The 14534-nt window shown below is 41.9% G+C and overlaps 1 protein-coding gene across 4 annotated transcripts in view; it reads left to right on the forward strand.

The window, feature by feature from the left end:
* The window catches only part of SPATA6 (spermatogenesis associated 6), a 46668-nt gene extending 38546 nt beyond the window's left edge, over nucleotides 1-8122 (forward strand). For all 4 annotated transcript variants that reach the window (XM_074832087.1, XM_074832090.1, XM_074832088.1 and 1 more), the window contains one exon: nucleotides 2025-8122. In XM_074832087.1, the coding sequence (XP_074688188.1) occupies nucleotides 2025-2205 (181 nt within the window). In that variant the 3' untranslated portion in view covers nucleotides 2206-8122. The remainder of the gene's footprint in view (nucleotides 1-2024) is intronic.
* Nucleotides 8123-14534: the final 6412 nt, after the last annotated feature.

A 14534-nucleotide genomic window follows, 5' to 3' on the forward strand; every position in this document is an offset into this window, starting at 1 on the left:
GTAATTCCCAGATTGCTTAGCTCGGGTTGTCAGCTGGTTTCCAGTTGAGACAGGAGGAGGACTCTGCCCTAGCTTGTCTGTATCTTTGTCCACACCGGTGCTAAGTATCTCATGTGCAAGGACTGGCTAAAGGAAGTACATACACACACACCCCCTCCAAAAAAAAGAAGGGAAAATGAAGCTTATGTCTTTTTTTAAGTCTTTGTCAAGTACCAGAATAAGGAACTTGTGAAACTTACTGTTGTTTTTTGTCTTTCCTGCAGTTGAAGTGGTTAGATCTTGAGTGTCTCTCTGTAGATTAAACTTTTAGTAGAAGGCAAGCACAAGGCTGTCTGCAGGAAAGGGATTCCAAGGAAAAGAGTGTCCAAACTGTTTGTGTATAGTTACAAGTGCTGCTCCTAGTGCCATGCTTATTTGTTGGCCTGAGAATTCTCCATCAGAAGTGAGGTAACACAGACTGCAGAAAGGAGTTATTGACTTGTCTACATTTAACACAGGCCTGCATAACTTTTCTATTGATTTTGCTGTTTGGTAGGTTGGTTTCTTTGTGTCCAAACTGTGAAGCGCAGTTCACCCTCTCCAGGATGATAAACTGGTTTAAATTTGCTTCATGCTGTTGACTGACTTTACATGTTGGAGCTTTTTTGAAAAAGTGTGAAAGTGGCTTTCTTCCCTTTTTAATATTGGAGCCACATAGAGATCTTGTTCTTTATGTGGTATAGGTTGGCATTGCCCTAGTATTTGAATGTAAGAAATCTAAAAGCAAAAAGCAATTCCTTCTTTTGTTTTCCATGGGACAGTGGAAGCTTAGAAATGTGAATTTAGAAAACTGATCCTACATCTTCTTCATCTTCTCTCACCATTTTCCTTTCTTAAAGTAAAAATCTTGTGTTTTGATGCACCTAGCTAGAAGTATATTTGTGAGTCCTTTGACATAAGGTTTCTTTAAATTTTGTCACAGGTGTTTACTGATATTAACTGGAAGACAAAGTTTTAAGTACTGGTTTGACCACAGTAGATTGATTAAATGCTGTTTATATAAGAAAATGTAAAGCTTCTCTGTGAAATGTAATCCATTTCCTAAGTGAAGATGGTCACTGTAAGCTTCACATCTCCAGTTTTCATTTCCCAGACTGAGAACATTCACAAAAGGCTGAAGATAACTCAATCCTAATTTTTAAGTGTCTTAAGTGCCTAAGTCTCTGAGCTGATGTGAAAAATGTCACCTCAGTAGTCATTTTTTGCTTATGAGTTTTGAGCTACTTCTCTCATGCTTTGTTACAGAAAAATGTCTCATTTCATTATATGACATAAGCCTTTGTTTTGAAAGTTTCAAGAGAAGGCAAATAGTCCTAAAGTTTAGATATACACACTTCAGATTTGTCAGTGTTTTGTAATGATTTTCAGAGAATAAATTTCACTTCATAGATCCAGGAAATAATTTCTGAAAGCAACTGAAATATGAGACTGTATTTGTGTTTAGTATTACAACAGTGACACAGAAGATGGGGTGGGGAAGGAACACTCGATTGCCACTATATCATAATGTATTTGGTAGAATACTTAATCCAAGATGCTTCTGATAGAGCACTTTGCAGCTGCAACCACAGTAATTTAATATACCTCTGATAGATTGTCTTCATATTGAAATAGCTGCTTGTGGTTACATTTTGACCTTCAAAGGACACAAAAATCCTACTGTGTTGCTGTTGCGTAGGCTTAGTGCCTAGTCACACTACCTATCAAAATACAGCAAAATTACTGCATGCTCTTTGAAAATTAATTCTCTTTCTATTTGGGAGGTATTATCAGGTGCACTCAGATGAGTGGGGGAGAATTTGCGTGAATGAATAACGTGGGGCTCCCATTTCTTAGAAGTAGCTCCAGTGCAGGTTTTTTATCAATTCGTGAAAGGTAATCTGTGATTAGCAGCTCTACATTTGGATTTCTGCTGGTTTTGTGCTTCTGATTCCTCTTCCTTATCTTGATTTGATCATTATTTCTTATCTTCTTTCTGTTGACAGTTCACCAGTGCATCAGAAAACTACTGTTCACTTGGATAATGGTGAATATTGGTCTAGTCGTGCAGCTGTATACAAGGGGAAGCCTCACAGAGTGATCTTTGAAGAGAGTCTCGAGAAAATATACAGAAACATGTACCGAAAAGCTTCTGGCACTGTTTCAGACCAAAAAACACACTCCTGATAGTAGTTCACCTGGAAATGCACAGTACACAGTGTTCATATTTGTAATGAAACTTATTTTTATGTAACAAATACTTGTGCTCTGTTTTTAAGGTGGCATTATGGTTGGGCCGGGTTTTGGAGATACAGGGTTTTGGCCTGTGTTGCCAAAAGGGAACTATTAATATCCCCCTGCTCCCCTGCCTCACACCTCCCATTCCCCCTCCTCGCCCCCGCAAAAACCCCAGCAGCTAAGCCCCTTCACGGTTAAGCACGATGTTGTTGCTCCTTTGAGACTATGAAAAGTTAGTCATTTGAAGACTAATAGGTCTGCTGGACACTCCTGTCTGACGTAACTCAGGTTTCAGCTGCAGCCAATTCTTATTAAATAATTAAAGCTATTTAGTAACATAAACAGAATTGGTTGAAGGAGCAATATGTCCTAGTGTTCAGAGAGGGGGTCTAAAGAGGAAGGTGAACGTGAGTGTTGATTTAAAAGCATCTTATCTGGGACAAAGGGAATTGTTTTCTAGAAAATTGCCTTTGGATTGTTTATTTTTGAGAAGGGCAGAAACTGATACTGACCTATAGACATGCTTTCAAAGTAGTTGCAACCACCTTTAGTCACAACTTTTCTAATACTGTCAAATTTTAAAAGAAACCCACCCAGCCTAGCAGCCTTTGTATCAAAAGAAAGGTCATCTTCACACACCCTGTGCATTTGAAAGTTTCCAGGTTGTCTTGAATGCAGCCATGACATTTGCCAGTATACTTGTAATTTTAAAAAATATGAATAAGAAAGGAGCGCAGAGGGGAAAAGACTGGAGCTAGTCAGCAAGCTCCTCATATACCCAGTACAGGCCGTCTGAAGTTCCTGCATCACAATCCCACCTAATTTGGAGCCTGTCCTTCCTGGTCTGCTGGGATCCTGTTGGCAGAAATCGCATCGTTTTTGCTAAAGGCCACCAAATGTTCATCAGCAGTTTGATGCTTTCCCTGGGGATGGAACCTTTTCAGCCTTGCATTGAACAGATCCCACATTAGCAGACCGGGGCAAATTGCCCATCTACTGAAAAGCAGAATGTTTTAAAAGGGCAAGAGTGTCCATCTCCTGCTTCCTTTCAAAATGGGGGGGAAAAAACAAATGCCTGTTCTGGCTCCTTCCCTGACTGAGCGAACAGATTCAGTTACACCAGTGCCATTTTACCTGTTATGATTGGATAAAGGATAAAGCTAGCAGTACAGATGGCAGAACATATGACTGTAACCTGCCAGCATGCCTAGATAAACAAAAAGTTGGTCTACTCTGCCTTCCATCCTTTAATGCTGAGACAACATAATTGATTTGAGAAAGCAGTTGGTGAGCAATTATGCTAGTGGGGAGGCACGTTGAAAGGCTGTGTGCTTCTGTTTCAGGAAAGAGGACTCTCAGAGGAAGTGTCTTGCATATAGACATTTCTATTGCTTGTAACTGTTAAACCAGTTGAAGTGGGTTAACACTGGTAACTTCCTGTCCCTGATGCCATTTAGCACATTAGTACTTTCAAAGGGCATTAGTAGCACAGTCTTATGCTATGGATAAGTGTTGAGTCACTCTGTGAAGTAGCAGTACGCTTTTTTTGCAGAAGTGAAAAGTCAAACTTACCCAAGCTGTGCCACTGAAGGCATGGTGGCCATGGAGTATTGTGCTACTAGTACCTGGTATTCATTCGTTAGCCTGTTCCTGTGGCCCCATATTAGTCCATAAAGAAATAGTTCTTCCTCCCTGCTGTTCAGGAAAGTAGGTATATTCAAATGGATCCTTAACAAGCAGGGCACATTCTGAGAGGTACTTCCAAGCTTTTGGTTTAAAATGTATCTACTGGAATCTGAAGGTTGCTGCAGTTTCCTGTATGTGTTTTAAGTCATAAGATTTAGTGTTCTCATGGTATCCCACAGTTTTCATTCAATATTCTCTGTGTTTTCCCTCCCCAGTGTCACAGTTTGGTAAAAGTTACAGTCTTCTGAAGGTTGGCTGCTCCCCTTTGTCCTAATCTGGTTCTGTGACAGAAGTACTGTTTGATTTTTCCCTCCCCAGCAATCCAGCATTGCAGATGTTGGTCCCTGTTTGTTCAGTGTGTGAGAAGGTCTGAATGCTGAGGCGTTGGGTTTTTGTATGGATGAGTAAGGACCCTAGTTGCCATGAACTCAAGGCACAAGGAGGGAATGAGTAAGGTTGGAGGCCACTGTGAAAAGACAGGGTAATGTTTTCGAGGGGTCCAGAGGAATGACGGGGTGTATCTGTTTTATTCCCCCAGCTAAAGAAAGGAAGCATATGGTAATATAACAACCTTCAGATTTTCATCAAAGATGAAAAATTTTTCATCAAAGGTGAAAACTGGATGGGAGAAAAAAAAAAAGAAGTGTCATATATTGAATTTTGACCGGTATGAATAGTCGCACTGTAACCTTCATATGCAGCATAACAACAAATGAAGCAGATAGACTACGAGTGTCTTTGGCCCTGCTCCAGCTGCGAGGGGAGATGGTGTGTATAATGTCTTTCTGAATCAGCTGCTGCAGGATATGTGTTTCTCTCTTGGGTCAGAGTCATTCTGCAGCTTATATGCTGTGATACAGCAAAGAGCGTTCTCTTCCAAGCACTGTGCTGAAAATGCCGTTTGGTTAATGGAAAACTTTTCTCTGAAATGTGACTTAAGTCCCAAATTACTCCGATCTGTCCATAAAATCTGCAAACCACTTTGTTTTCAGAAGCATTTGGCCCCTTCCCTGTTTGCTCAGCTAACCCTCCTATTAATATGCATACAGCTCCAGTGCACCGAGCACTGCTGCTCCTTTGCTACTGCAGTATGTGATAAGTATAGGTTCAGGCAGTGAACCAACATAGTAATAAACTGTAATTGTTTAGTGCACCTTGCCTTCTAATACAATTTAAATCCCTTCTATCAAATGCAAATTTCTAGGTTCCTGAGTGGAGCTTTAAATAGCATTTTCTGTGCTCATTCCTTATCTTTTGCCATCCACAAAGTGGTCTGTTAGTGACAGTGGGATGGCATAATTCCACCCCCGTCATTTTACCTCCTAAAGGAAAGCTGCCTACTCCAATCTAGAAATAATGGGCTAGATTAAGAGTGAATTAAGTGTTTTTTCTGTAGAGTATGTCTCTTTCTCTTGCCTTCCCCAAGTTATTGTAACCCATGAGTATTCTCACCAAATGCTGTTCAGCATCCAGTGTTGCTTGCAGTGTGCAATCAGTGTAATATTGTAATCACTTCCATTTAATAAGTCAGAGTCTGCTTCCTACTTGCTCCCTTCCCTCTTTCCTACAAATAACTTGGTATAGTTTAGGATCTTGGGGTGGCTTTAGACAAACTGCCTGCCTGTGTTCAGTAGAAATGCAAATCCTTTGCTCACTAATAGTTGCTTTGGAAATCACTCAGTCATTGACCTGTTGTGGATTAAAGGCAAAAATGTCAAAGTCTTTAATGATTTGCCTTATCTAAGTTTTAAACTAGAAGAAGGGAAGCTTAAATGGGTCCACTGGGGCCCAGAGGCATAGGGATGGCTAGAGTAATGGGAACAGCTAGGAGCAGCTTTGTAAGATAGATGGGCAGCAGTGTTTATACTCCAAATCTGAGCAGCTTGGAAGATGATGAGGGCTGTTCTTTAGATTGTGCATCACATATTTGAGTTTTATTATCACTTTGGAGGCTGCCAAAATGGTGAGGGGAGAAAGAAATCTACCTATAGGTGTTGGGAATCCATTTTTTGGGCAAAATAACAGAACATTTAGCTCTGCTCAGTATTAAACAGCCTTTTCCAAACTCCCTCTCATTGTTACCTCAGCTGTAAAATGGGGAGTTTGTGCTCTGTTGAAGCTTAATTAAATGACTGTGAAGTGCTTTGGGATCCTGAGGTGAACATTACAGAAATTATTTTTTAGAAGCCTGGCTGAAAAGTCCCATCTCATCTCCAGGTTACTAAAAAGGCTTTATTTTAATTTTCCCAGGTTTATTATATTTTAATCAGACAATTATTAAGCAAGTCTTAATCTTATCAAGATAGAAATCTATTAAATCTAAGAGACGGCTGAAAAAGATAATGAACTGCTTTACTACATGTGCTTTTAGGAGCTAATCTTTACAGTTGGTATCCTACTCAGCTTCTGTCTCCTGCCTGATCTGGGTTCATCATACTTATACTGATTGCTCTCATGATATCTTTTTTTTTAATACTTTTTTTTTTTTGTCATCCTGATGTCTTAGTGCTGTCTGCTATGTGTACTAATCAGCACGATTAACATCTATCGCATCTTCTCCCCAGGAGCAAGGGATGCAGTGGTGTGTGCAACTTGACAGTGGAGAAGTTTGTGTGGTGTGCCGTAGGTTTGTAGAGAAAGTCAGTTGGAAGGAATCTCTGCCTTTTCAGTCCGTGTACAAGGAATATCTTATTATATAATTCTGCTCTTCTTAATTTTTAAGCTTGAAAGTGTTTTCTGAAACACTGAACTATGCAACAAAATTCTTAGCCTTTTAGCAGTGGTCACTTAACTGTATAAATCTTGCAATGTGGAGTCTCTGGGTCATAGGAAGGCCTGCCATGATGTTAGTTCAGTGGTTGTGGAGTGATCATTACCGAGATGCTGAGAGTATCTCAAGAGATTTGTTTAGCAGTCAAGGAATTTGGGGAAACTTTCAAATCAATGAATTGTAGCGTCTTGGTTCCAGTGAAAACAATTGAAGCTATGAGAGAACAGCACTTCTGTGGATGATCTTAATGATCTACCTCACTGACAGAAACCATGTCTGGTTTAGGTGATGGTCTCTGGTAGCAGCAGAGAACTGGTCTTTGCCCAGTTCCTTTCAGTTTCAACAAATAAACCAGTGTTGTGGGAAGTGATCAAGAATACCTAATATTCCTGTTTCTGTTACACAGTGAACGATTAAGCACAAGCCCCATTGATTGCATTGGATTCTACTGCTTTCTCCATGGAATTCAAAACATCATCGACCAAAGCCCTTAAAAGATGAGGCTGTAGCTCCTTTTGTTATCAGTGTTGGCTTGCCAAAGACGTGCAGTTTGTTCCCTGTTTGTCTTCAGTGAGAAATTCTCTGAAGTGCAGTGATAATTTGTCTGGATGGCAACATAAAGGAACTGTAATCTTTCTCTTTGCTTGATCAATGTGGAGATTGTGCTTTTTCTTCATGTGTCTTTCCATTCAATTCTGGGTGATTGCTTCTGACCTAGCCAAGAACTCTCTGCAGTCTGAGAAGTGGTGATCTGAGCCGCCTTCTCACCTCTTCAGGGAAAGGAGGTGTCTGTTGCAAAACAACATCCCTCTTTGTTCGTAAGAATTTACTGATCCTGAGGATACAGCACAAAAATTTTGTTCTGCAGTCAGGCGTTTGCGTAGCCCTGTAGGGCTTGATGCTATAAAATGAACAGAGCTTCACACGGAGTGGGGGTGGGAGGCTGAAAGCAGGGGTAGACTTTGAAAGTGGTTTGATGCGTGGCATGCCATGAATTATCGGTGTGTAAAACAACCTGTGAAACTTAATAAGTGTCAGAAGCACCATTTACATCACTGAACAGTGGTGAATTCTAATACTCCTATTTGTATTGTTACACTGACTTGAATTTTTGAATGTTTAGCTAATTGTGTTGTTACTAAGGCTAAAGTTGTAGGAACTGTTTCATTCAGTACTCCAGCAGTAAACATTTGCTGAGAGGTTGCTTTCCCTGCCTGCCTTGTTTTCACCACAGTCATCTAGTGTTTACATACATTTTAGCCTCTGTGCCATTTTTGAAGGCTTTATTTGTCTCATTTTCGTTGTTGGTTTGGATAATACTTAAATATGAAATCCATCTGGGAAACATATTGTATATTCACGTTGAGGGGTAAAACCAGTTTTTAATTAAAATTTTATACAGCACTTGTATTTCACTTTGTCCTGTTTTATTATGAAACACTTCAATCTTCTTCCTAAAACACATATGTCTTGTGCGTTTCAAGATGTTCCTTGTTGCTCATGCAGAACCAGTTTCTGAGCTCTGTCAGCAGAGTGCCATATGTTCTGGGGTTCATTTAGCTTCTCTGGCGTTTGTGTAGGCAGCATATTGGATGTAATGCAGCTAAGCTCTGCTCCATTCTTTTCTTTGTAAACTTGTCAAGAGATGAAAAAAGCAGGGAGAAGAAAACACTGAATAATACTCGAGTGATTTGAATTATCAGTAAGTTATGGTAACTCAGCCAATCAAAACTGCGGTTTCTCATGTACTTGAGGATTTTCCTTAATTGCAGCTTTGCATAGCCTAGAAAGTGATGCATCCCTCAGTACTGCCCAGTATTACACCCAAAATGAGAATGCTGAAGATTGAGAGATAACCCAAGCCGTTTGGAAATGACAAGCATTAAGTGATCTTAATTTTGCATTGATCTGCTATTTTAAATTTAAAAAAATAAAAAAAGTGAGAGAAGATGAGCATGTGAAGGGATTGTACTCCTCTTTGTTGTCTTCTGGCTTTGTGGAAAATAACTCTCTGCTGTTTAAATGCCTGGTACTGCAAAGAAACCTCAAGACTGATGGTGCCCTCCTGTTTAAAAAAAATTAAAAAAAAAAATTTCTTACCAATCCCTTCCTGTTTTTTCCCTGCCCCCTATAATCTTGACCGTGAACCAGTAGGTACCATCAGTCTTTAATATACCGCTGGTATGTAGGGACACAGCCCTGACTGTTTATTGATAGTGGCCATATATTGTCAGATACTGATCTTATCTGCCAAAAGCTTTTCAGAACCATCTCAGTGACTGTGACAGAGGACCAAAGTATTTCTGTAGCTAGAGCTTAAAAAAGGAAAAGAAGGAATAAGAAACTAGCAAAAAAGAAATACATATTAAACTGTTTCCCCCTTGCTGAGGTGTAAGGCCGGAGGGAGAGGGCTCGAGTGGCTGCTTGGGATGAATGTGTGGAGGAGCTGGGAGGGAAACTTCTGCAGGTCTGACCTAAGGTCGGTCAGAAATAACCAGCTGGAGTGACATGAGTGTAAACCTGGTTGAAGTGACAGACAGCTCAGCTCCTGGGACTCTATTTACATATGTTTAAAACAAACAAAAAAAGCTGCCTTTGTTCCCCTGGAAAATCTATTTACTTGGCATTCAGCTCATGTATAAACTGGAACTTCTTTCATGGAAAATGTAGAAACAAAGCAACTGACATTTGTGCTTTGATGTGAGGCTGAAGCTAAGATTTGATTTTGAAATATGAAAGTAAACTGAAACTACCTCCAATTTAAAGGTGGGGTTTTTTAATGACCTTAAAAGTTTTGAGAAGTTTTTTTTCTCTTCCCTTAGGGACCAGAAGAAATTATAACGGTAATCTTACTTAGAGCTGTAAGTCTACAGAGACAGTGACTGTAGGTTAATGAAAAATTGACACTGCTACTTGCCTGTGCTTCCAGCAGAATTTTTTTTCTTCAAACTGATGTGAACTGTTGCACTGCGTGAGTTGGTTATGAGTCTCACATATTAAATTGAATGCTGCTTTTGTGGAAGCTGCGGGAGCAAATCACAGCTGAATGTTTTGAACAACATTCCTGTTTTGAACAACATTCCTGTTTTGAACAAATGCAGCAAAAATTACGGGTTTCTTAAAATGGTTACCCTGGTCCTTCCCCTTCACACTCAGAAATAAAGCTTGTTGTGTTAGTCTGAACCAGAAAGTAAGCAGAGGAATTGTCCCCAATGATCTCTACCCCAGTACTAAATCCAGAGTGCTTCAACCCAAGCTGACAGCAGTCTAGTAGAGAAACCACACCACAGAGCAGTAACGGAGTGTTGCAAGTGCAGTTGCTCTTGTGTTTTGCATACAGGTGTGTGCTGTCATGCACTTGCACGCTTCCCTCGTGTGGCACTGGGCCTCCTCGGGCGACTCGATGTGGCTCACAGACCGTTGTTCAAGTGCCCTCTCCAGGAGCATTTCCGCAGTGTCTTTTGGGACAGCTTGCTTCTCGTTCCTGGAAACCATGCACAGAAATGGCATGAACTCAGCAGCTCAGGCTGACTTTGGTTTGTACTCTGACAACTTAATATCTGTTTGTTGTCCTTGGCATGGTGGTGCCATCTGCTCTTGCTTGGACAGCTTATCTGTAATATTGCACTGCATGATATTTCAGTTTTTGCTTATGAAATCTTGGGCTGTGCTTGAATGGCACACCGAAACCTTGATGCCAGGCTTTGACCAGATGGCACATGCTTAAATAACATTCCCCCGTGTACTGTGATGGAGATGGATACGCAGAGGTGTTGGGAACTGCGTTTGAGACAAGGGGAGGGAAGGCATGAAGACAGCTTCAAGTATTATGTGGGATCTCAGGTCAGGAATTAAAGAGCCATTGGATGTCCACAGATTTCCCTGCTCCACTTGAAGGACTTTAAGCCTGAAGAGTGCCCAGTACTTGGGTTGAAGGGCTGTTCTAGGGCAGAAGCATTCTCCATCCCTCCTGTAGGTGGGAGGGAGGACAGAAAGGTGGAGAAAATGCGTGACTTGAGGGTCAGGGCACTGCCTTGGGAAAAGGCAGCTTGTGTGCGGTGGAACTTGGGACAATGATGGGCAACACCAACAAAGATTCCTCCTTGAGCATTTCTCCGAGGAGGATATCTGTATTTTGGTGTTGCGAGTGGATTTTCCATCTGCAGTGGGGAGAGGTTATGTCTGGGTGATGAGGAAGTCGTCATCTTTCACTGCTCTGAGGAACAGGCAGTGACGTTTCCTTGCAATCTTTCACAGTCTCCATCGCCTTTGCACAAAAATGTCAAATTGTTCCTACACCAACCTTTTACCTATGCTAAAAAAAATCATTTTCAGCTATTGATCTTTGTGTTGCTTTCATAGCACACTGTATATCGCTCTTGCTGCTCAGGGCAAACAAACTAAAAACTGTTCATATCTGGCTTTGGGGAATCACCTCCCACGTTACGCTGGCATTAGTCTGAAATGGGGAAAAGAAACATACCCCATTAAATGTATATACAGGACTGTGAGATGAGAGGCTTGAATGTGGTTTTTGCACCCAGTACATATTGTCCTTTGCCGCTTCCTTTTGGCTTTATCCCCTTTTTTTTCCTGATTATAAAGCCCTGTTTCTCTGCATGCACCGTCTATGATTTTTATTTATGTGGTGTAAGTTCATAACAGACAACTGCTTAATGTAACTGAAGAGGCTTGATGAAATCCAGCAGTTGAAAGCTGGAGTGAGATGCAGTCACACTAGAAATAAGGTGCAGGTCCTTTTTTTTTTTTTTTTTTTTAGAGCATCTTAGCCAGAAACTGGTTTCTTCTTAATTTGCAGTCTTTACGCCAGGATTGACAATTATGCTCAAAGAAACATGGCTAAGCTGGCAGTTTGATAAAGAAATAGGCAGGGATGTTCTGCCATATGCACTGTGGTTATTGCTCAGTCAAAGATCACAAGTTCTACTGGTAAATGCTAGGTCAAAGTAGAAGATTAGACCTTTTAAAAGCTTGGAGTCTGGTCCTACTTCAGTATGTACGGCCTGGACATGTGCAGCCTGAGCTCTCACCACTTATCAAGCTACAGTGTCTCCAAAGTAACTGGAGATAAAGCTCCAGCTTAAACAGAGGGCCAACTTGCTTCTCTTATTAACTCATTACCTTTTAATCTGCAGACAAGCCAAACCCTGCTTTGGGGGATATTCAGGCTTTTCTTATTTGTCATAAATTTTTCAAGACTTATGCTACATTGATGACTTTCATTTTAATTAAAAAAAAATTCCAGAAGCCTTTGTTATGTAGCAATAAAATGTATGGTTAAATACCAGCCAATTTAGCAACTGTGCTTTTGCTACTCCGCAGAGATACACAAGTGCACACTCAGAAATCCTCTTGCTGATATGTCAGCATTTTGAAACTGCTACAGCTTGAGGTTAGCAGGGTTATTTTCTTTTGTCTGGGGTTTAAAACATTGCTCCCAACCTGGTATCTGGGTAAGATAAGATGAATCCACTGAAGGTAAGAAGTTGACTTTATTATCTGTAGGAGAGACGCTTCTTGACTATGTAATTCAAAATTGTTTTAAGTAACCTTCTCCTTTCCCCCCTGGCAACTAAGAGGACTAATTTGCTGGTGTTGGAAGCACTGGAAACTGAGAAACAGGTAAGTGAGCTGCAGCACTGGGGGCGGGAAGGGAACACCTTCCAGGCACAAGGCTATGGAGGGGCGTGGTGGGACTCCCAGTGCCAGAGATGTCATGGGCCAGAGCCACGCACGTGGAGAAAGTCCTGCGGATATACAGTGGTAAGTACCTGCACGAAAGCAGGGCTCAAAATATCAGTTCACGTGTATAAACAAAGCAATGCAAAAGCAAAGCTGATGTTAAGTTTTTGCATTATTTTTACAGTAAAAGTAGGAGGGGGATTCTGATATGTTCTTTGGTGTATATTTATTGTTTGGTATTATTTTACTCGAAGGGAAGAGAAAGTAAGAAGAGAGCGAAGAAGAAAGGAAGCTAAACCATGTCAATTTACTGAGTTTGCTTCTTTTCTTCACTGGGCCCAAAAGTGCAGAAGGGTGCTGGGAGTCTGTCAGCCCACATGTGCCCTCCCCTCCCGCAGGTCTCCATGATCTTTACCCTGGTGAAGTTTCCTTCTACAGGAATGCAGGGAGGGCAGTGCTCCCTGCAGGGATGAGAGCTTGTGATCCCAGGTGGGATCTGCTTTCACCCAGAAACAGTGAGTTCCAGCTATGATTCACCTGGGCGGGTGCGGGTCTGCACATGCCAAGAAAGCTGTGGGCACTGTCCCAGGAAACGAGCACAAGGAACCAGAGAAAACATGGTGCCCTGTTCGCTAACTTACTCTCCAGCCTGCTAAAATGCATGTGGTTTCATTTCTTTCCGTTGCAATAAACTGTGCCCACCATAGCGTATATTCTTTTAAATAACATTTTAAAATATTTTCCAGTAAATTAAAGTGATGACATGTTTGTAGGGTTCATTGTTAATTTCATTTCCTTTGGCTCAACCAGCCAGATAAAATGCAATGTTATTAATCTTTGTTTAAAAGAAGATCCTTTCCCGAACAGTAATAAATGATCTTGATAGATTTGTCAGGAAAATGAATGATAATCATTTGCAGATAGACACAAGCCTAGTATGGAAGATTAATAAGAAAATATGTATTGGCATCATTAATAACATCTGCTGCCAATGGACTTGTATATTGGTTACAGCTCTGAAAGCGATGTGTTCTTGTTAGGATATTGCAATTCATCACGTGCTGTGAGGAGCGAGGCTGCACAGTGCTCCTGAGGCGATGACAAGCTGCTCCCCAGGAAAGGCTCACGAGGAGCCCAAGGCCAAGGCCATGCTGCATCCGCCATTGGCTGAACCTGTCATCACTGAAGCCCCAGTTCTGCTGGGCTCTGACTTCCCACATGCATTTCCCCATGTCCTTGCTAAAAACTCTTCCGGACTGCATGAATTTGCTAATTCCTTGCTTTTGGGGCTATGGCTGGCTGGATTTGCCAATAATCCTTGTTCCCGCAGGAGCTCTGCCCTCATGGTGTGAGCTGAGCAGTGCTGGTGGAGAAGCTGCTCCCGGCACAGAGCAGCTCAGGCTGCAGCAGCTGGGGTTTGAAATACGCTTTCACTCAGGGTGTGTGCTCATCACACCACGTGTATCTCTAGAAAGGTTCCTCCAGAGCCTGCCATAGGCCTTTAAACACTTGTATGTCTTCAGCTGACACAGCTTTAGAAAGTACCCCCTGCTTCCCTGGATGCACAATGTGTGAGGTGATACAGCTCTTCACAGGTGCTGCATGTGACTGTCATGGGCCTTGGTTTGTTGACCTTGATCATCCCTGTTAGGAAAAGAGCATTTTATTTTGGGCTTATAAAACCACTTCACCTGCAGAGCCTCTTGGGGTTTCCCTCTTAAAACCCCCCAGAGCACATCTGAGATGGTGCAAGGAGCTGCACTCTCACAGCAGTGCTCTGCCACAGCATCACCCCTGCAGCGGGAGGGAGCTGAGAACCATCCCATCCCATCCCCTCCCCATCCCCATCCTTGTCCCTGCCCTGTCCCCATGGCTCCTTGGCACGCAGGGGTGAGGCTGATGGGGAGCTGCTGGGGTGAGCAGGGTCCCACTTGCTGCAGGGAGGCGAGTGGGAGGTGGGGCTGGAGGGACTTCATGTATTCAAGTGCAACCCATGGGGAGATGTAACATAAAATGGAAATTATCAAGGCTGGGAAGGAGGGGTTGAGAGAGAGAGAGAGAGGGGAAGAGCTGCACATGGGTGTAGACAGAGGGAACGGGTGTGGGAGATGAGAAGGAA

This window comes from Strix aluco, chromosome 8, assembly GCF_031877795.1.
Source record: "Strix aluco isolate bStrAlu1 chromosome 8, bStrAlu1.hap1, whole genome shotgun sequence".
NCBI classification, from domain to species: Eukaryota; Metazoa; Chordata; class Aves; order Strigiformes; family Strigidae; genus Strix; species Strix aluco.